Source organism: Periophthalmus magnuspinnatus, chromosome 5 (genome assembly GCF_009829125.3).
Source record: "Periophthalmus magnuspinnatus isolate fPerMag1 chromosome 5, fPerMag1.2.pri, whole genome shotgun sequence".
Lineage (NCBI taxonomy): Eukaryota > Metazoa > Chordata > Actinopteri > Gobiiformes > Gobiidae > Periophthalmus > Periophthalmus magnuspinnatus.
Window position 1 is genome coordinate 20121523 of NC_047130.1, and position 26245 is coordinate 20147767.

The following is a 26245-nucleotide window of genomic DNA, read 5'->3' on the forward strand; positions in this document are numbered from 1 at the left end:
GCTATTTTCTGATCTATGTCATAATGCAGTTTCCTCATCAAAAACATACCTGGAGTTGTGTTTTGTTTCATCAACACTTTGTTCCACCTTGTGATGTCATGTGTTTTTAAACTCCATACACCTTCACTAGAATCATTTGGATCATTTCAGCCCTGGAATTTCAAATCTCTACTGAACTAAAGATAAAATGTAGCTGTTAACTTGAAAATTATCGCTTAATGATGTAATAACATGGGACAGAGCCTTTTGAGATGTTACACACTAATAATACAGTGTTACTCAAACATGTGTGAATGAAACAAAACACAACTCCAGGTATGTTTTTGAGGCAGGAACAACATTATAGCTTGGCTTATATAGGACCTTTAATAAAACATGATCAAAGACTGACTATAATGAACAGAATGATTCAAGCGTGGTAACATCTAATTAACACCTCCAAACGTTACCCCTTCATTAAGTATTTACTAGGCCTGTATTCTTCTTAAACTACACTACAGAGTGGGGCAGAATTAAAATATATGTGCAAACAGGTTTCAATCAGTTTTCAACTTCTCTTCCTTCTGAAATGTGCACTGTGTAACTTTTCCAGTGGGAGGTTATGTCATCAGCTTGTCTCCATGGAGATGATATTACTCTGCCTGGAATGTTCCACAGTATGGCCTTAAACATTTTGGGCATTTATTGTTTATATTCCTCAAAAATAAATTCAAAAACATGGATTCTTCCTGTGAGCTGGGTCGCCTCTCCGCAAAACTGACCTGTAACTTGGACTGGCTATCTCCATGGAGATAGGCGGTACTTACACGACACGTTACACGTCAGATCAGTGGAAAAACAAGCTGTAAAAAAGGCATGCAATTAGGATGACTGGAATAAATGCAATGTTAATAAAATAAAAAATATCAAATCTGTTTATTGTCACATAATTTTATTCATTCCTTTGTCACAAAACACTCCCTGAATTGAAACCAAAATGGCTTTTTACACATTGCAAAGAATTGGTTTTGTGAACATTTTCTATATAAAATACATCGTAGTGTTGTTATAGATTTATTTCTAAAAATGGTAGAAAACCCTGTTTGGACACAGTTTGGACTTGAAAGGAAGCAGCTCTCACACACATTCACACAAACAAGAAAAGAGTTTAGAAATACAAGAAACATGAACAACAAACAACACTGGCCACTTTGCTAGATGTATCATGTTCAGAAGCATGAAAAACGGGCATATCTAAAAAAAGACAATAAAGGCAAGCTGGTTCTGTGCCGGTTTAGTCCCAAGGATAAAAATGAAAAAGACCAGTTATTAGGTGCATTTACACTTTCACCAGAACTCCAAAGTCTAGATTAAGTATAAAATGTGTTCAATTTAGGACCTAATAGTGACGAGTGACCCTTAGACCTTTTTGAGTCCTGTTTTACTCTTGTTTTATTCCAGGTTTAGTCCTGGTGTAGTCCTGACATAGTCACTCATAAATTGGCAGAGGACCGGTGTACCTAATAAAGTGGCCAGTGAACTTGTATCTTTCACTTTCACATTTGCACAGCCACTCTCTGCTAGTCAGAGGGGATGGTGTTCCAATAGGATACAATAACATCAAGAGAACCGGTGAGATTTTAGACCACGCCGAAAACAATACTATGATATATACAGCAAGCAGCTGTTACATTATGACCACATGAAATAAACCAGGTCTCAAAACGGGACTAAAGAAGGCCCATCTAAAGAAGTAAACCCGGACTAAAGCACCTCTGATACTGACCACAGTAGACTTCAAACAACCTTCAAGAGCTGCATATAGCCAGGACTTTACCATGACTAAACCTGGTCTAACCTAAGACTAAACCAAATAGGTCCAATACAGAACCTAAGTACCATGATGGATAAATAATGACCACTGGAAACACCCCACAAGAGTCGCACTTTTGGGGAGATGCTTTCATCCAAGTGTGCAGACATAATTTTCCAAACATGCTTAAATTCTTAAAGGTGTACAAAACAACCTTTTGGCACTATTCTCCACTGAGATGTCATTGCTTTGCCTGAATGTTCCACTTTATGTCATTAAACTTGTATAGTTCCATCTAGTCAAGTAGGAGACATCTAATTAACACCTCCAAACTTTAGTAGGAGATGGCACATGTCAGATCTGTGGAGAGACAAGCCCATTCCAAGTAAGAATCCATGTATTTTTGAGCAATAAAAACAGTTTAACGCTATACTGTGGAGTGTTCCAGGCAAAGCACATCATCTCCATGGGGACAAGCAGGTGTTGAATCCTCAAACAGAAATGTTACATAGTGCACCTTCCCACTTCTAACATATCAACAAAACAAAAAAACTAAAACTCACTTGCTCCCAATCGTCCCCCTTAAACAGTAGTCATGATGGTCATAATACTTTGGCTGTTTGCTGTATATGATTGACATTTTCATTGTTGTTCATAAGTGAGCAAAGATAATATATAGCCAACCATTGACAATAAACTTGAAATTTAAAATATTTAACAGAATGAAACATGAGCAGCAACTGTTTGACTATCGGTCACAAAAAGTCAGCAAAACTTAACGACTTGCAAATCTCGCTGCATCATGGCCAGCACAATCTTTTGTCTTCCAGTCATTTTATATACAAGACTGGGATTGTCCACAGTGCTTCAAAATAAAAACCACAACAACCTACCAGGAGAACTTACTTTGAAAAGCCTTCCTTCACGGTAAGAGGATGTGGTCATTTTAAATAGTATATAGAGGTATGGTATTCATGGTCCCAAAAAGGCAGGTGATTCCCAAAATGGCCGCCTTTCTCAGTTAAAACATTTTAATTGTGTTGCATGTTCACAAGTGGGACCCTGTGCAAGTGAAAAGGGCAGATTTCTGGTATAAAGCTGAGTGGGTGTTGATTGGTTGTTGGTTCATGTGTCCACGGAGGAGTCCTGGATGAGGGGGGCAGGTTGGGAGGAAGTGTCCAGGAGGGAGGAGCTGTCTGGGGCCATGATGTGAGGTGAGTGGGGGGGCACTGGAGCGGAGCCGGAGTTACAGCTTACACAGCCCTGGGAGACAAGAAAGAGGATCAAGTTCAGTCCTGATAAAGGCAATATTATAGGGTCAAAGAAAATAAAGGCTAGATTTGTTACTTCTGTGTATTTAAATGTACAGATATATTGTGTAAGAAGTCAAAATAAGTCTGCATCCAACTATAAAGCGCTTTCTTGTCCAATAATCAACAAGAGGAGATTAGCATGCTAGTTGTTAGCATAACAGTGACGGAAAACCTTGTCCACAAGAGTTGTGAAAAGCGCTTATAAACTCATCACAGTTAATACCTGGATGCTCGCAGTGCATAAGTTAAATACAGTGGTCCAGCTATTCCTCAAAAACATAAAAATCAGAACTAGTGATTGAGCTGTTTAAGACGGTAAAAATCAGATAAAGAGCCTTTAAGATGGCCGAATACATTGTTTTGAGTCATAGTTGGATGAGTAAAAACTTGCATAGAAAGTTTAGTCTTGGTTTGTTATTAATGTGGTAATAATGTAGTCTGGGTTCAGTTCTAGTTTTGACTTTTGGTGAACTGCTTGGAAAATCTTGCATTGTGGCTCAAAAACATGGGTTGTAGGCGTTACATTGAGACTTGAACAAAGATCAAACCTAGAACCATCTTACAATCAAAGCTTTTAAAGTCTAGTCCTGCTTTCGGCCCTGGTCTATTCCCAGTCTCACAGTGTTGTGAAAAAGTATTTGCCCCCTTCCTGATTTCTTACTTTTTTTTGCATGTGTGTCACACTTAACCGTTTCAGAACAAACACATTTAAATATTAAACAAAGATAACCCAAGTAAACATAACAAATATAATAATCACAGAAAAACTGCATTTTAAAAGAAAAATACTATCCAAACCTACATGATCCTGTGTGAAAAAGTAATTGCCCCCCTTGTTAAATGAGGAGGTAACTGATTAATCATATTATTGTGGAAAGCGGAGTTCAATTTCACAGCCACACCCAGGCCAAGACACCTTGCCACGATCCAAAAAAATTCAGGTGTAGATAAGAAAAATAACTGACATGTCACAGTCTGGAAAAGGTTATAAAGCCATTTCAAAATCTTTGTGGATAATGGCTCTCATCGTGGTTCGCTGGAGTCCCAAATAGAGAATGTATGGTACAGTGGTGAACCTTTCCAGGAGTGACAGGCCTACAAAAATTATCCCAAGAGCACAGCGATGACTGATCCAAGATATTTAGATGTTGTTCTGGGTTCCTTTATCACAACTGCAGGCCTCACTTGCCTCAGTAAAGGTCAGTGTTCATGACTCAACCATAAGAAAGAGATGAGGCAAAAATGGCATGGCAGAGTTCCAAGGCAAAAGCCACTGCTGACAAAGAACATAAAGGCTCGCTTTTTCCAAAAAACATCTTGATGATCCCCAAAGCTTTTGGGAAAATATTCTGTGGACTGATAAAACAAAAGTTGAACTTTTTGGCAGGAGTGCATCCCGTTACATCTGGTATTAAATTAACACAGCATTTGATAAAAAGAACATCATGCCAACAGTGAAGAATGGTGGTGGTAGTATCATGGCGCTGCTTTGCTACTTCAGGACCTGGACGACTTGCTGTGATTGAAGGAACCATGAACTCTGCTCTCTACCAACAAATCCTGAAGGAGAATGTCCAGCCACCAGTTTGTGACCTCAAACTGAAGCACACTTTGGTTCTGCAGCAGGAGAATGATCCAAGGCACACTGACAAGGCCACTCCAAAACCCCAATTTCTTTTTTTTTTAAGCCATTCAGAAGTGGACTTGTTAAAGTCCAGACCTGAACCCAATGAAGATACTGTGGAGGGTTTCCGAGCATGAAACGCTTTTTTAAGATCATGTCAATGTGGCTGATTAAAAACAATTCTGCAAAGAAGAGTGGGCCAAAAGTCCTCCATAGCGATGTGAAAGACTCATTGCCTATTATCACTTGACACTTAACTGGTTGAACCACCCTTAGCAGCATCAATTGCAGTTATTAGGTTTAGGGGGCAATTACTTTTTCATACGAGTCACGTAGGTTCAGATGGCTTTTTCCCGTTAATAAATAAAATCAGCACTTAAATATTAGACAAAGATAACTCACAAGTAAACAAAATACAGTTTTAAGTTTGCTTGATATGAAATGGCTTAAAGGGACAAAGGTGCAGAAAAAGTAAGAAATGAGTAAGGGGATAAATACTTTTTCACAGCACTGTATGTATCCATCTCCTGGACTATGGGTGGGGGTACAATGTGGGGTGAATGTACGCATCAAAAACTACATTTAGTGAACAGATGTGGCTGTTTCTAAGACGAATTACAAGGACATATTATGTTATAAAGCTATCCTAATCTCATGTGGGATGGAGCTTTTGTTGTACTTTTTGTTTGTTTTGAGTGCAGGTTATTGAGTGCTGAGCCAAACTTCACATGGTTTTAGCACTGCCCGATGAGTGGACTCACATTAAAGTAATGCTAAAAGCCTGTACACCCGTGGTAAACCCCCGTCTGCTAAAGACCTGGGCCCTCTGACTGGTGTCACTGCTAAAGCTAAATGCTAGCACATCCCTTCACTGTTGTCTGACATATTTTCAGAGTCTCTGCAGTGAACTGATTCATAGATGACTAGGGTAGGTGCCTGGAGTCTTATTAAAATCCAAAATGTGGTTACCGCAGTTACTTGAGCCACGTGCAGTGTGATTGCTCATTCCATGTTTATTCAATATTAAGTCACAATCTAGTTCCGTTTTGGTGCTAGTCTCACCTCTGGGTATATCTCATGGGGTATGGTCCTTGTTTAGTCCTGGTTTAGTCTCACCTGTGTATCGATCTCCTGGGGTATGGTCTGTTGTTGGATCCATGGGTGCACCTCAGCAAGCTCCTCTCTCTGCTCTTGACTGAACCAGGGCTGAAGTGGCTGCAGCGCCCTAAGCTTCTCCCGGTCCTCCGCCAAAATCTCATTCTGGTCCCTGGTAAACAAATATTCTGATTTTCTTGTATTTAAACATAGATCTTTTTTTGCTGCCATTATCAGATCTTGTAATAAATACGAAGGTTTCACTTATTTCAATAAGTGCAATTTCATAAAATTTAAGTCTAACTAACCCAACAATTACATTGACAATGTTACTAGCACCACTGCTTTACATATAAAAGTCTTCCATATTTGTGGTTTATCCATTGAAAACCAACAGACATCATTTGGTATTTTGAATTACATTTACCCTTACTTGAGTAAATACTTTTACATTCTTACTCAAGTCGAAGTATAAAGTAGAGGTCCAAGAAATTACTTAACTAAAGTTACCTTGAAGTAATGGCACTTTTACTAGAAATTACTATTATTGTGCAGTTTCATGTAGTTGACTGGAAGTGAAGCCCTATCTAAAGTGTGTGTAGCTGGTGTGTATCTGGTATGTAAAGTGTGTATACCTGGTGTGTATCTGGTATGTCATCATGACATGGTCAGGTGTGTGCTGGATCATGCTCCACAGAGAGTTCTCCACGCGAGACTCGAACCCTTGAGGGTCTGGTGGGGGGTCTTGACTTTTTCGCGCTTTTCGTGAAGTGTCTGATGAGTCGTTACTGGCAAAGTATTTACTACTGTTACTGCTGCCTGTGAACAGGAAGACGACAAAATTATGAAACATGACTGAAGGTTATTGGAAAGTTTAAACAGGTCTGATGGTTTGTAGAGTGAGGACTGATGGATTTTAGGAGAATAAAGATGATCCAAAACGCTATGCGCCAGGTCTGAAAAAATCTTAAGTAAATGAGATGTACTCTGTCATTCTACCACTGATGTAATGGTAATTTTAAAATTGGCTTATTACAAAGTAGTTATGTACCGTCCTTTTAAAGTACAGATACCTAAAATATGTATTTTTAAAGTAGTAAAACCGATACTTTTACTTCACAACATTTTGGAAAAGGACTGAAAAATAAGTGAATAAATAATTATTGTTTGAGACCTGCTGAAATGTTTTTTATTTTATTTAACCTTTATTTTACCAGGCAAAACATTAAGAACAAATTCTTATTTACAATGATGGCCTGGGAAAAAGGCTAATTTATTCATTATTGTTTGCTGAAATGACAAACATGTTAAAAATAAACACATTAAAACAGCTACAATAAAAAGATTGATTGAATTGTTGAATAAAACTTTACCAGAAGTCTTGCATTTGAAGCTTTATAAAACCTCAAAATCTGTGTGAAACACTTAAATACTTAAACTTCTAGAGAGAAACAAAGAGTAAAAAGCAAAAGTACCTATTTGAAAATGTACTTAAGAGACTTAAAAGTACAGATACTGGAGGGAAAAACGTAACAAAATAAGTACTAGAATTTATCAATTAAAAACTACTTTATTTACTAAACTACCAATTGTCCCAAATATCTACTCAGTTATAGTAGAATGACTTTTTGTACCAGTGTGTGAGGTAGAGGTGCCGTTGGAGCCGCTCCCAGAACCAGAGCCCAGGGACCCTCCAGATTCTCCCGATCCAGATCCCGAGGCATTGGAGCCGGTGCCGGAACGAGCGTCCTCCTGGAGCAGTAAGTCCAACAGCTCCGAGGAGGTGGACTGAGCGTCATGGTTACCAGAGTCACTTGGACCGTCGCCCTGGAAACAAATACAGGTGTGATTGATTTTTATTTAATTACAAATGCGCCTTTAAATACCTGGTTCATATATCGCAGGTGTTTTACTGTGATATTTATGGGGATAATACATTTCAAATATTTTGAAATTTACTGACGTGTCACTAGACTTAAATGAACTAGTTCTGCCTTTTACATTTTTAACTACTACTTTCAAAATAACAATAATTTTTCACAATAACTACTACACAGTGAACTACTTTCACAAAAATTCAATGTATTTCAGCAAATTCAGGTCAAAATTCAGGTAGATGATATAAAAATGTGTTTTCAAAAACATACAATGTAATTACAATGTCCAAAATCCTAAATTGTACAAATCCTTCCTACTCCCTGACCTGGATGTTGATCTGCTCGTGGAGGCTCTCGCTGAGCTGGTTGGAGCTCCCCGGCCTCTCGTTGGGTTTGGGCAGCTCCTCCTGGAGAAGGTTGAGCTGAAGAGGAGAACTGGACCTAGAACTGGAGAACAGAGGTCTGGGCCCCGCAGCCTCCTCTTCCTCCCCCACAGAGGAGCCCGGTCTGGGGGAGCACAGCAGCGGCACCTGGGAAGGGAGAAAGGATGGAGAGGAAGGGGACGGTGTCATGATTAAATATTAAGTATTGGCATTTTGCTAAAGAACATTTTAACATCATACACATTAAAATTTGTTCCAGAATAAATACACAAAGTTCTCCAAGATGTAATAATTGAAACTTTATTTTAAAAACTGGTTTATATGGGTGTTGTGGTCATTAGTTACCACTTCCCACACAGCTGATTAGCCTCCAGCAAACTTTCGGACTTTTAATATGCTATTAATTAGAAACATCTATTGGAAAAAAAAATTTATTGAGAAATTTACTTCCACAACCTAAAAGTGGGCAGTCAAAAAGCTGATATCGTAGAATGGCTATAGTCGAGCTTAAGGGAGTCACATAATATTGATATAGTAATTGTCATGTGTAATGTGAATGAATAGAATTTTTATGTCACTTGTCAATATTTTGTTTGAGACTTCCATACCTGTGGCGGAGTCTGGTTCAGCGCTTCCTGGTTCTGGAAAAGTGGCAGCGGAGAGAAGGGCACTGGTGCTGGGTTGAAGCCCGTTGTGGTGAGTGGGGCCTGGGGCAGCACAGAAGGGGTGGACAGGGGGTATATGGAGGGGTACCCTGGTGTAAACGTGGGGTAATTGGGGAGAAGAACGGCCATAACAGGTGCTACATAGGGATTAATACTCTGAGGGGCAATTGGTTGAATATTGTTGAAATTTGGGTGAATATTTGGAATCGTATCCATTTGAATCGGCATATTTGGAGATTGCATAACATTGAAATTGTAGTTCATTTGACTTTGTTGTTCTGGCTGAAAAACCATTGGAGTGGGAATAGTAGTAGCTTGCTGTTGCCGCAAATTTTGTGGCCGAAGATTTTGCTCTGTGGGACCTGTAGTCTGTTGTGACATTAAAGGGAAGAATGGGGGTTGTAATTGCGTGGTTTGGCCAAAGGGAGCGGCCATCTGCGGTTGTGAAGATTCGGAGGAGGGCCAGGAAGAGTCGGGGAGGCAGCGTGGGGGTCCAGGGGGAGAGGCATAACTGTCAGAAGACCCTTGAGGTTTGGGACGTTTGTGTCTGGGCTTCCCTCTGCGAGAGCGGTTCAGCCCCCCAGCGCTGATAGGCCGAAGGTAGTCACCTAGGAAAAAATGGTTCCAAATTATGAAATGCATTATTCTAGGTTTGCAACTATGATTATATTAGTACACAGATTCAGTAACTATGGTGCACGTACTACTGTATGAATGTACAATTGTTCCAGAAAGTTTCAACGCATAAACGTTGATTTTGTACACTGGCAAATAATAATATATATATATATTTTTTTTTACACTTACGAGTATCACAACTTAGTAATTTTACACGTACAAATCTTTAAATTATGCTCTCACAAGTTTTGAGACATTCGTTGTGCTGAGTTTGTCTCAAAAAGATGTTGTAAGTTGTGAGCGCAGCGGCTGAAGACAGCAGGGGGCAGGGCTAGAGGGGACCAAGGTTGCTGCGGCAACAGCTAAACTGGTTGATAAAGGTGACGTACTGTCTGAATTCGGGTTAACTTCTTTACTGTTTATGTGATATTATGATGTGCATTATTAACCTTTTAATACGTTTATGCCAAGGTAAATTGCGTAGATAAAGCCAGTGTGGCTACAAAAGTGTTAACAAGATTTTCAGAAAACGACATGTTGGCATTAGCTAGCGCCTTATGCTAGTGGACATCTCTCTCATGTCTCAAAACTCATGGGAGCACAATTTTCAAATTAAGCGTAATACGATATTTGTAAGTGTAAAACCAAATTTGTAAGTGTAAAATGAAATTTGTAAGTGTAAAATGAAATTTGTAAGCGTAAAAAAATAAATAATTATTTGAATGTGTAAATGTTGATTTGTTACACTGACAAACTTTTTGGAACAATTGTACCTTCATACTACTGGGTCTGGTGGTACAAGAGCTTATGCAGGTGGTCAGTGGATTCCTCTGGAGTTCAGTTATTTGCTGTATTTTCTTGGTGTGAAAAGTTTGAGGAACACCAAGTACCATCTCTTAGTAGTCAACTACACAGAAGCTAGAAGCTTTCAGTTAGTGTAATTTGACCTTTATCTGGGTAAAAATGTATTTATACTAGATAGAAACCAAGCATAAACATTGTGTTATTGTCAAAAATCTTCTATTTTTCATTTTATACCACTTTTGGCAAATCTTTTAGAGTCTTCATGGTAAAGATAACAAAATGAGAAAATGTCTGTACATTTTATGTGTACCCCAAAAAAAACTTAATAGTGCATAATATAATACCTGGATGGTGTGAGTGAGCTATGGAGCTGTTGTCCAGTTGCAGATAGGAGCTGTATGGACTCTGTAGGATCCTGTGTTTAAATCTGTCCACGTACTCCTGCTCCTCCTTCTGCGTGTGAGCCGACAGCACCTCTTTGGTCAGACCCACAAACCGGCGCTCCTCTGCGGCCGTGGAGGGGGTGGGGCGAGCAGGGGGCAGAGCAGTCTCTGTTGGCTCACTGCCCATTGGTGCATCCTCCAGAGCTGTGGCTTCTGTGGGCAGAGCCAGATTATACAAGTGTTACAACTAGAGATGTAATGATATCCAAATTTCGTGGTATAATATTTTCACAATTTATTGGGATATTTTGGATGAACTGCTTTGGTGTTAAAGTAGTGTTCTGATCGGCTGTTCTTGGCCAGTCCAAGTGCCAAAGGGTTTGTGAGATCAAAGAGTGACTTTGTAGACTGCTCCATTTCAGTCCAGACAGATTAAATAACTTCCTAAAAAAGGAAGCTATCGCACTGCAATATTTACTGGGCTGAAGTTGTTAAAAATATGTTTGTGTTAATCAATCTAATCAGAGCATGGGATCTGTATAGGAAGACAAGGAATCAATACAAGATCTATTAGATTTTCTCGTGTCTGTCCCAATATCAATACTGATTGTAGTACTGACCTGACTCTGGTTGGGGTACATGGACTATGGTGCTGCTGTAAGAACACTGGCTAGTCACGGACACCACACTCATGGCCTTAGTAGAGAGTGTGAGATCTGTGAGAGGAGCGCCCACTACAGCTGCGGCGGAGGGAGTGACCGAAACGCCAGAGTCCAGGACCACTAAGAAGAGGTGAGATGGGGTGGGGAGCACAGGGAGGAAGAGGAGAAAAAAAATGTGATCTCTGTCTTTAATAATCAATGTCTTTTTTTTTTTTTTTTTTAAACAATAATCATAACAAAAAAAATATTGAAATATACAGAAAGAAAGTCTGATGTACCATTTCTAAAAAATGTAGGTAAAATCTTCATGTGGCTGTACCCAATTTTTGTAATGTAGTGTATTGTAAAAAGCAGCTCTGATGGTAGAAATAAGACCGCTGTGTGCTGTCTCCAACTAATTATAAAGAGTTTTATCATATGAACCAGGAAGTGCACTGTTGGCATGCTAATGTTAGGATTACTGTAATGACAAAACTGTATGCTGACCTCTGTGCTTTTAAAAATGCTTTTCAGACCTTTCAAACGCACTTCATAAGCAAGTTTGTTTTTAACCTCCTAGGACCTGGTGTCCACACATGGACAACACATTTGGGTTATCACAGTCAGTGTGATTGTGAATGTAAGCGTTCGAAGAGTGTGAATTGTGTGCTGCCAATTTTTTGGCACATTTCTTTGTTGTTAAAAGTCACCTCCATTAGTTAAAATGACAGTTCTCTCCTGTCCATAGAGTTGAATAGTTACTTGCTATGACTAGGATTGTAATTTTTCTAACAAAATTAGAGTTGTAAATTTCCTGTTAATACGCACCATATTGAGGACTTTCAACCATGCAAAATATATACCTCAACTGTCTATGATTTTTACCATCAGAGGAGGCCTGAGCAGTATCAGCTGTTCCTGTAGGTTTGTCATCTTCTGAAGTTGAGGAGGATGAAGAGCCTAAAGAATATGATTCATTCTTTCTTTTCAGCGCAGATCCAGTACAGCTCTCCAGATATCTACAAACAGGACCGTAATATTAAGTTTAGGGAAAAGGTTAAAGAAGGGGGTCAGATAGAGCAAGGGGGGTCAGACAGAGCAGAGGAGGGTTAAATATTGACCTGATGATGTTGTCCACACAGTTGATCTGTTGGTAGGAGGGGATGTGAACCTGTTTCCTTCGCTCCTCTGGATCTCTGACTTCAGAGTTTGATTCAGCAGGAGGCAAATTTGCTGTGGAAAAAATAATGTAAGGTTATAATTACCAAAAATCACTGAGTCAAATCCAGTTTACTTCATGTTTGTGTTTGGAGGAGATCAAATTTGGGTCAGTTCCTGGTTAAGTCCTGATCCACTCATAATCCAATTCAACTTCAGTACTGAGTCACACCTTTAGGTATTAGATATCTTTGCTTTAAAGTCACATTTTGTAATTAGATTGGCTGACATGGACCTGTTGTATTCTCAAATAAGACCACTAGATCCCATCTACGTTACTACTGTCTGAGGGTGTGCCAGCTTTGCTCTGCCAGAAGAAGACCAGAGAGCACAGGTGAGCCTGAACAGAGCCCAGGTGAGGGGAGAGCCCAGGTGAGGGGAGAGCCCAGGTGAGGGGAGAGCCCAGGTGAGGGGAGAGCCCAGGTGAGGGGAGAGCCCAGGTGAGGGGAGAGCCCAGGTGAGGGGAGAGCCCAGGTGAGGGGAGAGCCCAGGTGAGGGGAGAGCCCAGGTGAGGGGAGAGCCCAGGTGAGGGGAGAGCCCAGGTGAGGGGAGAGCCCAGGTGAGGGGAGAGCCCAGGTGAGGGGCAAACTGATTTCACATTTGCCATCTGCTGGGGGGAAAAAAAAAAATCTAGCAAATTCACTGATGCCAACTTTAAAAAGACTTGGAGGGTCTGCCATCTGCTGATCTTTAATATAAAAAGTTTATATTTCCTTCATTATCATCCATTTGTAATATGTACATTTGTCAGCACTTTTGTTCCATCATCAAAAATGTATTTCTTAATACAGAGTCTGCATGTTTAGTACCTGTGGCTGGTTTCCCGAGGACAGTGACTTTAAGGGTTGAGTCGAAATAGGCCTGCTGCCCCCAGCTCTTGACCCGGTTCACATCTGCACAAAGCTGCTGCAGCGTCATCTACCAGAGACAGAGGGAGACAGAGGGTTTAAGTCTAAAAAGTAACAGGCTTTATTACCAGTTAACTGTGTTATGATATTCATTGCTGTATTGTAGCATTGCTAATTTGGCACTTAAATTATTCCGTATATTTTCTACACCAAAGATTATTGAGTCAGAGTAATTTCTGGAATATTGTGCTCCTTATGTAATCCAAGTCTCACCGGCTCCCTGTGCGAGTCCTCCCACAGGTTTCCGTTGCTGTCGCTGGAAGACGCCACACTGATATAATGCTCATGAGAGCCGTTACTGCCCAGGCTGCCGTATCCACTCGAGCCGTTATTATGCACAGGCTAAAGAGGAGAGGGAGACATCTCTTCATATCATCTTTTATCTGAATATTCCTTTAAAATTCCCTCTCTCTAACAATGTATATTCAATTAATAATTTTGTGCAAGAGATTAACCGTTTGTGTACATAAAAATAAATATTACTTGTAGAAAGAGCTTGTAGATCTTGGCCTGGAGGTCTTTGATTTCTTCATAAGGGACCAGATCTTCATTTGTACGAGCAGCAAACACATCCTCATTCAGGGGACTCCTACAAGTTAGAAAAGAAGCATTAAATAAAATAGAAACAACACACTATTCACAGGTGGGTGAGGTGTCTGGCCCAAGGACCACCAATTTTCTGGTTAGAGGGCAAAGGCAGACCCAACTGGCTTCTTTAAAATGCTTAGAGCAGCATTTAAAGCGTAGCACACGTTTTTTAATTAAAACAAAGTTTAGTATGGTGAGTTAGTACAGTAAAATTGCATTTGGGTAAATTTTAAGTCTGATATTGTCTTTTTAAAATTCCTCATCTGGTCCCATTCAAAAATTTACCAAACAACCAGAAGAGGGCAATCCTGATATTTTTGTTTTTTGTTGATTTAATTTTACTATACCAAATTGATTTGTCAAAAATGTTTTCAACCCCACAACCTCCATTTATGCTTCTGATGAAGGAACAACATTAGGACATATTAACAAGTGAAAAGTATAAATGCGGTGCTTACGTTCGAACTTTGTGTCGTCCGATAATGAAGGCGACCTTGCGGCTCCAGGGGTTGATGAAGCTGGACCAGCTGGTGTCCAGAGTCACATAGTCTCCATTCTGACAGCGCAGACGCACAGGGGAGTGCTCGAAGGGAGGCTGCCCTGCGTACTTCAGCACTGTGCAGGAGAGACGAGGGATTACTTTTACAAATGAAAAACATTATATAATATTTTAAAGGCTCTGTACCTTGTTCTTACTTTTATGTCACTGAAGTAGTCTTAAGGCAAGACACTGGAGGTGAATAGGAAAAAAAGCATACTTTTTTTCCCCTTAAATTCAGAGATCCATTTTAAACTTCTGTTGTTTCCGTACATAAACGTATTAATGTATTTCATATAAAAATAAAGCATTTTATGCGTCAGCAACCAAACAACCATACTTGACCATTTTTGGGACATTCAAAACAAACATGAAGAGAGTCAGATTTAAATTTCTTTAACAAGATTTAGATTTTTTTGATATCTAATTCAAAGTCATGTACAAGACTGGAAGTCTTGGTTTATGTAGGTACTACTTTAAGAGGTGATCCTCATGTCCCTATGGCGAGAAAAATTCTTTTTGAGAAAAAGGCCTGTGTAGTTACAAAGTCGTTCTATGGCTGCTAGTTGATTAAATTAAATATTAAAACATCTTTCAGTGCAGAGTGGATACTTTGGTCTCTTGTCTTATAAGCTTTTATGTGGAAACAACAAAACAAAACACTGAAGAGAAAAAAAAATACAAAACAAAAAAAACAAGTTTTGCTTGTAGTGTCTCCCATTAAAAAGGGTGAAAATAGAACTAGTTCATTTGAAACAGTTTACTAACATTTATAAAATAAAGAATAATGCTGGATTGCTGCTCGGATGATAAAATGTTTTATAATTATGCAGCAATCTTATTTTGACCCAAAGTTTTAAGATTTTTTTTTTTATGTGTTAAAGGGTACTTTCACACTTGCACACCAAATCACAGTTTGGACCAATAATGGTTCAATGAAATAATAGTCAACTAACTTAAGGACAAACAACAAAAAATTAAAAAGTGCTTGTACCTTTTCGGTGCATGGACAGCATGAGTGGGCGGTCGTCAGGGTGGATACAGGTGAGCAGAGAGGTCCCGATCAAATCCTGAGGCAGGTAACCCAACAACGGCACCGCCCTGAAAGAAAGAAAAATAAATGAATATTAGTTAATAATCAATAAATATAATCAAACCATTTCAGTCTACTATAGCACTGACCGGTCATCCACTTCCAGAAACACACAGCCGGGTGAGTGAGTTGTGGTGAAGATTCTCTTGTCCATCGGGATACGAGGAGCTGAAGCATGACATGAAATTACTTAATCAAAAACCTTAATAGCATTAATAGTTTTGAATGTTTGCTTATCTGCTCTTCTCTGACTGATTTTCTAACTTTCATTGTTTGAGTTAACTAATAGAAACTGTCATTGGCCAATAAAGTCTATTGGCCAGTCTCACCTTCATATCCAGAGATGATTCTTTCAGCCAGAGCCAAGCAGCAGGGCTCCTCCTCCTCCTCCCCCCCGGTTCCTTGTACCTTCAGCAAGTACGGAGTGATCCTGAATGGGTTGTACCGCATTTCGCCCTCACGATCCTTCCCTCCTCTAGAACACACATAAACAAAACATGGTTTGAAAAAAAGAGCTATAAAAACACGAACCACTGATCATGATCCTTTGCAAGGAGCTTTTAAACAACTGGACAAATGGCGGACATGAATTGTTCATACCCCCGGATTTGTCTTTAATCCAACTCTAAATCATATCAGTTGGTGTAAGCATTTTACATACAATAAATGTAATAATTATTTGGACAATTTTGATTTTTAGGCTCCATTTTATTTCTTGTGCCACTATGGTCAGCTGTTCTGAGCAAAACATCTACAGAATTTCCTTTCATCTCATTAAAATACGATGATTTACTGGGATTTTGAGCTAAATAAATCCCAGCTTCACATGGTCCAGACATGAGCCACGATGCATCTGTAATGGAGAGGGCTGAGTCAGGAAATCACATGTCTGTCTAGGAGCCAGAACACTGCAGATACTGATGCTGCATACTGTTTTAGACAAAACCAGGATTCCAGAGTGTGAACAAATTTGAGTCCAAAGTTCGGTCTTAGAGTTTTGTTTTTTTTGGGGGGGCCCCCATCATCATGGGTCCCCTCTCCTCATTATAAGCAGGGATTAAATATAAAAACACACTTAAATTTTTTAATTGACAACTAAAAGAAAGCATCAATTAACTTGGACTGGCTTTGCCGGTCTGGTCAAAGGTGAGAAGAGGATGAGCTGCTGAAGGCAATGCGCACACAGAGCTACATGCACCGAAAAGCTCATGAGTTTGGCTTTTTCATTCATTTGTGAATGAGATACAGCATTAAAACACACTGAAGAATCTGCAGGTTTGATGAGTCTCTCCAACAAGGTAGTTACTTAAATGCCATTGTGTGAGATGAAAAAAAAAGAAAATCTAGACCTAAAAGGAGGTCAAAAGATCAGCTATTGAAATTGAAAGTATAGTTTGCTATGACACATGCAGACCTCTTAAAAGATCCTTAAAAGCACAGACATTTCACTCTGAAATAAATATTGGCTTCAAACACTAGTCATAGTAGCCTATGAGTTTAATTAATAACCAGCTAACTAATTCAGTTTTAGCTTAAAATTGTTTATTTGATCAAATAACATTATACTACAGAAAAAGCAAATTCTTAATGACAAGTTTTATATATTTAAAGAAAAAAACATTAAAATAGAGAATGCAGGTAAAAGGTATCAATTACTTACACTCCCTCAACAATAAGAGCAAAATTAATTAATTTAAGGACAATATATTACCAGAATATATTGTCCTTAAATTATAAGGATATACATATGGACAGAATTTCTAGGCGCAGCCAGGGGCCGGAGGGGATCTGGGTTTGGGAACCACAGGATTTCATCTCTGCTGTTTGCGGATGATGTTGTCCTGATGGCTTCATCGAGCCAGGACCTGCAGCAGGCACTGGGGCGGTTTGCAGCCGAGTGTGAAGCAGCTGGGATGAGAATCAGCTCCTCCAAATCCGAGGCCATGGTTCTCGACCGGAAAAAGGTGGTTTGCCCTCTCCGGGTGGGTGGTGAGTCTCTGCCCCAAGTGGAGGAGTTCAAGTATCTCGGGGTCTTGTTCACGAGTGAGGGAAGGATGGAGCGTGAGATTGACAGGCGGATCGGTGCAGCGTCTGCAGTGATGCGGTCGCTGTATCGGTCCGTTGTGGTGAAGAAGGAGCTGAGCCGGAAGGCGAAGCTCTCGATTTACCGGTCAATCTACGTTCCTACCCTCACCTATGGTCATGAGCTCTGGATAATGACCGAAAGGACAAGATCGCGGATACAAGCGGCTGAAATGGGTTTCCTCCGCAGAGTGGCCGGGCGCACCCTTAGGGATAGGGTGAGGAGCTCAGTCACACGGGAGGAGCTCAGAGTAGAGCCGCTGCTCCTACACGTTGAGAGGAACCAGTTAAGGTGGCTCGGGCATCTGCTCAGGATGCCTCCTGGACGCCTCCCTAGGGAGGTGTTCTGGGCATGTCCCACTGGGAGGAGGCCCCGGGGAAGACCCGGGACACGCTGGAGGGACTATGTCTCTCGGCTGGCCTGGGAACGCCTTGGGATCCCACCGGAGGAGCTGGAGGACGTGTCTGGGGTGAGGGAAGTTTGGGAGTCCCTGCTTAGACTGCTGCCCCCGCGACCCGGCCCCGGATAAGCGGAAGAAAATGGATGGATGGATATATTACCATGGCTGAAATAAGCGGTGGGTTCTGGTGCACCCAAATAAAAATCTTCGCACCAGTGAACACAACTCAAACTGTTCATCTGGAGCCCTGAATGCTGCGTTTAAATGTTCCTTTTGTGCCAAAGTTTAATAACCTCATCTTTACATTACATAACTAGTCAGACTTGAAAATAAGTCACGTGTGCTCTGGGATGTAAAGTTACCCAACTGTCAATTACACCACAGTTATTCTGAGCCATAAAGCCTTGTGTAAATGCCAATTTGTTTAATGACCAAGCTTTGTCATGTGATAAAATTATAAACCATTTTGTCAATGAAGTAGGAGGTAATGCTTGGCTGGTGTTGACAGGCTAGTTGTTGTTAGGGTAACCGTAAGAGCAAAACTCCGCTCTGGCCTCTGGGATGCTCTGACTGCATAAGCGCTTTTCACATCTTTCAATTATTCACCATGACGACTTAATAAAAGGTTAGTGAGGACCCCTACTAATTGCTAAAATGAATTAGTTCTGTTTCTCATGTTTTTATGACTTTCACAATGTAAGCAACTGTACACAATTAAAACAGTACAATATTATATTAACATTTTAAAATAAATATACCTACATTTCAATTGTCCAACGAGGCTATAGAAGTGAAAATGTTCTGAGCCAAAATGCAAAACCACCCCATGTCTGCTAAGCTCTGTAGTATATTGTAATGCATTGTAGTGTATTCCTGGATCATTGACAGTAGCTATAGGCAAACAGCAAATATTGCCAATGTTTAAAATATAATTTCTATGGACATTATACTGTTTGTTTATTTTATTGTACACAAAACCTGCTAACCCTGTAGTTTAGACCTCTGCAAATGTGTTCTAAAATGCATGAGATTTTTGTATTATTTTAGAGGTTTATATTTCAGTCTTCCAAATGTTAATGCTTCAAGACATTTTTAAAGTGTGCACCATGAAATAATTTTGATTTGAAAACTCAATCGCAGAGACTTAAAAATAAGAAAAATTGCACTGGTCACTGTTGTTTTACTTCAAGTACTTCATAGTATTACATTGCACACTATCACCAAAAAGCCAATTCCAGTTTGTTGATTTTGTTCATGGACAATAATAGCTCTTCCAATTTTGAGTTCTTATGTACAGTACTAAGTTTCTCCCCATTTTACAACCACTGCAGCTTAAGCACTTGTAATTACTGAGCTGGTCAAGTATTGATTGAAACTAATATGTTACATCGAATCTAGCTACAAACACCCAATGCACACCTCAGCTGTGGCTAAGGTTCAAACCAGGACCACTATGGCCTGGATTGTAGAAGAGAGCTGAACAAATTTATAAAACATGGAATTGTCATTAATTTCATTTGCGATTTTGTTTTTCCAAATTAAAATTCAGTTACTGGACACATTTTAAACACATCATAAACTTTTTTGCCTCTATACCTCATAAACTGATTTCATTTGTGTTGAATGTGAAAGAATTATGCAAAAGACAAGAAGGGAAAGATTAAAAACATTTAAAATACTTCACAGAAATGAGGATTTCCAATCAACAAGCTTGTTACCAAATACACAAACAGATACAGAAATGTACATGCGTATATCGTTTCATGCATCCCTAGGATTTTACCTTTACAAGAATCTATTTGCAAAAGTCAATACCTGACACAGAAAAGGACTCACCTGATTCTGCAGAAGAACGACTTGACCTGAGCACAGTCGAACAGGACTCCAACTGCAGACACAAACAGAAGAGGAGTGAGTAAAACCAGACAAATGTTCAAATGAGGTAAAACAGAAGATCGCCTCAACCATTAGGGATGCCAAGTTAAATTTGGTTAAAAAATATATATAAAATTGTAAGAACTAAAATAATAACTGTGGCAAATTTAGAAGCTAAATTAAGTAAGTTAATCTATACAAAATCTAAATGCGACAAAACTGACCACTAAACCATCAAAGTACATCTCCCACATGTTAGTGCCATATGAACCGGCCTCCTGCTGGTGCCCAGAGTCAGGACTAAACATGGGGAGTCAGCGTTTCAGTTTTATGCAGCTAAAAACTGGAACAGTCTTCCTGAAGATGTGAGACAGGCCTCTACATTGACAATGTACAAATTCAGGCTCAAAACAGTTCTGTTTAGCTGTGCATATGATCTAAGCCCAAATAAATTTGAAAATGACACCTGTTCTGAGACACTACAATTTAAACTGAGCTAAATTGGTCACAAATTGCCATAAAATTGAAAACATCTTCTAGATGGGAGTCAAAATATCTTGATTTCAAAAACGGTGTGCAGATTTACCCCTACCCCCTCTCACTCACCTTCATCACATCCTCTTTCTCCCCCCCACCCCCTCTCACTCACCTTCATCACATCCTCTTTCTCCCCCCCACCCCCTCTCACTCACCTTCATCACATCCTCTTTCCCTTCCCCACCCCCTCTCTCCCTCCCACTCCCCCACCCCCTCCCTCTCTTACTCGCCCACCCCCTCCCTCTCTCTCTCTCTCTCTCTTACTCACCCACCCCCTCCCTCTCTCTCTCTTACTCACCCACCCCCTCCCTCTCTCTCTCTTACTCACCCACCCCCTCTCTCTCTCCCCTTCTCACCTGTATGAGAGTTGCTCCACGGCGGTAGGTGTGGCTGGGCTGTGTGAGAGTAGAACACATTCACGTCCTGATGGAAAAGCAGCTCCACAAACTTTGCTGACTCCAGGAACTTCCTCTTGCAGCCAAGGATGCTGGGAGCCTGCTCTGAGGCGTAGAGGACACGGCACGTGGCCAGAGAGAAGACCACCACGAACGAGTCCTGAGGGGAAGCAACAGAGACGCGCACACCAAATCACACAGCGGGGCAGGCTCTCACACACTATACACTGTAGTTAAAGTAAATGAGTAATATGATAGAAACAAGAGACCACTGGCAAATGCTGCAGTACCATGGACGACCTACAGGGGTACAATTTAGCTAACGGTCTGTCCAGCTCAAATAAAACACCCTGTACATATAGAATAATCTCGTACCTGTAGTTTAGACCCATAAAAAGATGTTCTTGAATTCTTTCAAATGTAATGGCAGTCACAATACCAGAATACAGAAAAATCTGACTGAAATATAAACTGATACTATGCCAGAAGTGGGTGGCCCTTCCAGGTAGCTCCCCAAATTATACATATAATTTCACTTTTATTAAAAAACACAAAATATACAGCATATTCAAAATCAAAATAATTCAAATGAGGACAAACCAGTTATTTTTATATGCAGAATACTTCAGTTTGTGGTGTTTTAATATTCATCAAACCTCAAAATTAGCATTACCATACAAGCATCTCTTTCCTAACACAAAAGTGTCCTCCGGTGAAGTATTCATTTTATTTGTGTAGTGTTTAACATGTTGTCAGCAACATCCACCTGCAGCTCCCTGTCCACTGCCTCATGTTTAACTATTTATTCATTTTAGCGTGACTCTGGCAAAACCTCTGAGATACAATTGGACAGGAAGTAGTGACGCCAACAGTGAGGTTGCAGGGAACTATTGCGCACAGAGCCAATTATTGTGAATGTATACTTTAATTTGACAAAGTTTTAAAAATGTTTCGTATCTCGGGACAGTAAGTCTAATTTCATGACTTGTTTTTGCAACAGATCCCACTTGGACAATGAGTGACCGTGATACTGACATCCTGATTGACAGTCCCTCCCATATAAATACACAGGACTCAAAGTGATAAATACAGTTTCGCAGTGGCCTCTTGTTTTGTATATCTAAATAGAGCTGTAACCAAGTATAAAGGTAAACTACAACAGCTAAACTCTTATTGTTTACTTGTAGAGTTGATATTTGTTGATAATTATTGATATTTGTACCGTGTTCTTCAAAGTGTGTTCAGATGTGACCCTCTCCAGCTCCTCCAGAGTACACACTGTGGACATCTGCCTCTCATCCTGGCCGTTACGCATCAGTAGCTTGTAGTACTCACTGTTGGCTAGAGAAACAAGAGAGGAGAATTATTTTATCACAAAGCATTGCAAAGTAGCTGACAGACTGAAAAACATGGTGGTTCTTAACAATTTCCAAAAGATAGTATATTAAACCCTCCACCTTTATGGTTCATGGTCTCTTCCTTCACCTGTTTTTTTATAAACTGTATCCTTTTTATTGTTTTTTTTAGTAATATGAATGCAAAAATTAAAAAACCTCAGCTAACCAGCATGTGGGTGTTTACTAAACGCCACTTTCACTTTTCCTTGTATTAAAGGTGCTGGCAAAAGTAGCTAATAGATGTGGCAATTTACAGTCTCCTGCGATCTTGTCCCAAGGTTGTGCACATATGAGGAAAAATGATCTGATTTTTATTTCATATGTTGATATTTGAAAAGCATTGACACAATTACAGCAAAAATATTATCAAGTAATTCAAAAATGGCCCAAACTGTGAAATGGCATTTGTAATAAGTAAATTGTTAAAAGTCTCGTGAAAATTGTGTCTCATCCAACCCCTTGTGGATAATAATAAAAGAAACATTTGTAATGCTCTTGACCAGCCTCTCAAAGTGCTACATTGTATTGTATTCATTATTTATTCACCCCTCACTCTGGCAGCCATAGGGCAACTGTAGCAACTGAACTGACACATTGACAGCTGGGATCAAACCAAAAACGTTCAGGTCGGGCAATTACAAAAACAGCATATAGTAGGACAGATCATTAGCAGTGTGTCAGCTCCCCATTGGCTGCCGTTACGTACCGTATATTCCACACTATAAGGCGCATCTTCAATGAATGGCCTATTTTAAAACAAATTTCATATATAGGGCGCACCGCATTATAAGGCGCATAGAATATAAACTACTGTAGTATCTGGGGTTGTGTTACGCATCCACGAGATGGAGCTGCGCTAAAGGGAATGTCAACAAAACAGTCAGATAAGTCAGTCAGTCAAACTTTATCAATAGAATAAAAAAAAAAACGTTCTGAAAACTTTGTTCACTCACAAAACAAGTTAATGAATTCACAATATAGTAACTCTCGAAATAGTGCAAAGCAATAACAATAACTCAACGTTGTTCAAACGTTAATGTCCATAGACACAATATCTCCCAGCCTTGTTTAGTAAACACGTGAAAGAAACACGTAAAGCTCACTTTTTCAGTTCATTCCTCATTCACAAATCCGTCGAGTTCTTCCTCTTCAGTGTCTGAGTTGAACAGTTGGTCGAGCTCATTCAAAGTGTCCGATTCCGTCTCGTCAAAATCGCCATTATCCGTATCGCTGCTGTTGTCTTAACAGTTCAGTTAAGAGACTGAGACTGATATATCAGCCCAGGCATCCGCAATCCATTGGCAGATTGTGGCGTATGTCGCCGGCGCTGTCTCCCCGTCTCCCCGTTATATAGCGTTGGATCCTATCGTCGCCGTTAGACTCGCGGTTGCGGACTTTCCAGCAGCGTAACTCCGCGCCCAGTCGTGCTCTCATGTAAATTCAAACGGCATCTCAAAGTGGAGACATGGGGTTGTCTAAATATTTTACCATCATTACAGTAATCTGCCTCTGTTGTCCTGAAGGCGACAAATGAGAGCGCGGGGCTGCGGAGATTTTCACTCATTTATTCGATGCGTAAAAGAAAAAAATACGGATGGATGTGTAAAATAGAAGTAGTTGTGTGAAAAAATGCAGTAAATTCTGATACTTCGTTTGACATGATTTTTATGGCTAAAAAAGAATAAAAGTCTAGGTCTAGGTGAGCTATACTGGCCCATAGTGTGCTCAGTCCTTAAAGGGTTATTACCGCTATTATTTCGGCGACGCCTCCTGACTATGGGTGTCATAATTGACCAATATTGATCCATATATAAGGCGCATCGGATTATAAGGCGCACTGTGGGTTTTTGAGAAAATTAAAGGCTTTTAGGTGCGCCTTATAGTGCGGAAAATACGGTACACAGTCAGATTACTGGTGTTGTCAGTTTATTAAAATTGACAAAATCTGATATGATATATCAAATTTCTTCCTGATCGTGGTCTCTCAGATTACATCAGATTAATAAATTGACATTCAAACTGCAAATTCTGGCAGCTCCAGAAGTGTGACTGTCTTGGTACCTTGCACTTGTTTGACACAGTTGAGGGCGTAGTGCAGCGCCTCCACTGTCGAGGCTTTACTGCGGCTACGTTTGTCGGAGGGAAGTCTCTTCTTCATTTCAGCCACAGCGCTCATCACCTCCCTGTGCGCCTGCCCTCGACCTGCCGCTTCACTGCTGCTGGGGAGAGAGACAGAGTTGGAGAGCGAGATAGAGACAGACAGAGACCGACATAATACAAGTAAATGTGTTAGACCATGTTACTGCCTATTCTTGGCTAATATAAGCACAAATTTAAACTGTAAATGCAAGCTGTTACAACTTTATTTGAAGTTTAGCTTGATTTTACTGACAGAAAATTGGCTGCAGACATCTAAAAAAAAACAAAAAAACTCCACCATACACCAAATCGATTAGACTCGACTGGTTCACAATCTTTCTGATCTTTTGATCAGTTGCCCAGCCCTAATTTCACTGTTTGGTCATAGTGTCAATCATTGGGAATTGTGGAAATAATGCCCCAATAATCATAACAGCAAAACGTTATATTTTACAGTCCCAGTCAGACAAAATATCTGTAGGAAGGAAGTCCCTGGGGTTCAGTCCTCCCTATTCAGGCACTAAAGGGCCCATATTAGGCCATTTTCCTCATCAAAATCAAAAATGGAGCTGCGTTTTGTTTCATTTACACGTTTAACACACAAACCCAGCATATTTCGGCTGACTTCTTCTCTCAATCTGAAAAACATTTTGTTCCACCTTGTGATGTCATTGCGCAACACAAGACCTTTAATAAACTGAGAATTATATATATGTGTGTGTGTGGGTGTGTGTGTCTGTGCCATTGTCTCCAAATAATTTCCCTCGGGGATCATTAAAAATGGTCTAAATCTAAGTTAATAGTCCCTGATTTTGCACATTCATCCCCGCTTGAAACCTGCTTAGTGCTATGGCACAAACCACCTTCACCACCATAGATTTAACCAGGAGCGCCACTGTCAAACTACCTCTTTGTTGACGTTGATGCCGAAGTTGACTCGGTGATGCTTCCAGGGCTGTGATTGGCCGAAGAGGACAGGTCATGTGATCCGCTGGTCATTTCCTCGTCTTCTCCGTTCGCCGTGTTCACTTCCTGTTCCTGCTGTTGCCCGGGTGACCTCCTCTTTTCTCCGGTTATATTCGGCTCCTCCCCATCCAGTCCTCCGTCTCCACTTGTCATCTCCGTGCTCTGGTCACACATGTCGTCTGTTTTTAGGTGATGTTTGAGAAGTGGGTTTTGGTCTTCATATGTATAGCAGCCGCCAGCACAGCCATGCCATTAGGGGGAGTGAGACTGAGGGGGAACTGTAAACAGGACACAAAGTGGAGTTAAATTAATGCAAGATTAATCAAAATCAAAAATCACAGGGCCCTTATTACGCTGCTTTCTGATCCATGTTATAATGTTTCCTCATCAAAAACATACCTGGAGTTGTGTTTTGTTTCATTCACACTTTTTCAACACACAAACCCTGTATATTTAGTTGCTCTGTTCCGCCCTGTGATGTCATGTGATAATACAGAAAGTGCTCCACGGTGTTTTTAAACTCCAAACACCTTCACTAGAATCAAGTGGATAAGCCATGGAATTGCTGATTTCTACTGAACTAAAAGGTAAAAAGGAGCTGTTGACTTGAAAACTACCACTTCATGACATCACAAGGTGGAACAGAGCATTTTGAGATTTGGAGATGTTACAGACTAATTATAAAGGGCTACTCAAACATGTATGAACTTAACAAAACACAACTCCCGGTTTGTTTTTGAGGAGGCAACAACATTATAACATGGCTTAAAAAGCTCATATGGATGCAATTAGCAAATCGAAAAGGCTCCAATTTTTGAAGTACCATAGTTTCCTCGATTTTCACATTCAACACATTCTGAAATGTGATTCTTTTATTAGTTTGTCAGTTCATATTTCAGTCTTTTTGTCAATT

General features: G+C 40.1%; 1 protein-coding gene across 2 annotated transcripts in view; it reads right to left on the bottom strand.

Annotated features, from left to right (window-relative positions):
* Positions 1–1460: 1460 nt before the first annotated feature.
* The window catches only part of per3 (period circadian clock 3), a 30104-nt gene continuing 5319 nt past the window's right edge, over positions 1461–26245 (bottom strand). Inside the window, exons 2-23 of one of the 2 annotated variants that reach the window (XM_033966261.2) lie at positions 25274–25610; positions 24289–24443; positions 22053–22171; positions 20792–20990; positions 19860–19911; positions 15870–16015; positions 15630–15708; positions 15442–15548; positions 14368–14524; positions 13805–13910; positions 13535–13663; positions 13223–13331; positions 12317–12428; positions 12081–12214; positions 11175–11336; positions 10516–10767; positions 8693–9357; positions 8028–8231; positions 7459–7651; positions 6460–6643; positions 5846–5996; positions 1461–3055 (exon numbers count right to left, since the gene is read on the bottom strand). In XM_033966261.2, coding sequence (XP_033822152.1) covers positions 2918–3055; positions 5846–5996; positions 6460–6643; positions 7459–7651; positions 8028–8231; positions 8693–9357; positions 10516–10767; positions 11175–11336; positions 12081–12214; positions 12317–12428; positions 13223–13331; positions 13535–13663; positions 13805–13910; positions 14368–14524; positions 15442–15548; positions 15630–15708; positions 15870–16015; positions 19860–19911; positions 20792–20990; positions 22053–22171; positions 24289–24443; positions 25274–25506 — 3786 coding nt within the window. In that variant the 5' untranslated portion in view covers positions 25507–25610 and the 3' untranslated portion in view covers positions 1461–2917. Of the gene's footprint in view, positions 3056–5845; positions 5997–6459; positions 6644–7458; positions 7652–8027; positions 8232–8692; positions 9358–10515; positions 10768–11174; positions 11337–12080; positions 12215–12316; positions 12429–13222; positions 13332–13534; positions 13664–13804; positions 13911–14367; positions 14525–15441; positions 15549–15629; positions 15709–15869; positions 16016–19859; positions 19912–20791; positions 20991–22052; positions 22172–24288; positions 24447–25273; positions 25611–26245 lie in introns of both variants that reach the window. The other variant, XM_033966260.2, reaches the window with a different exon arrangement.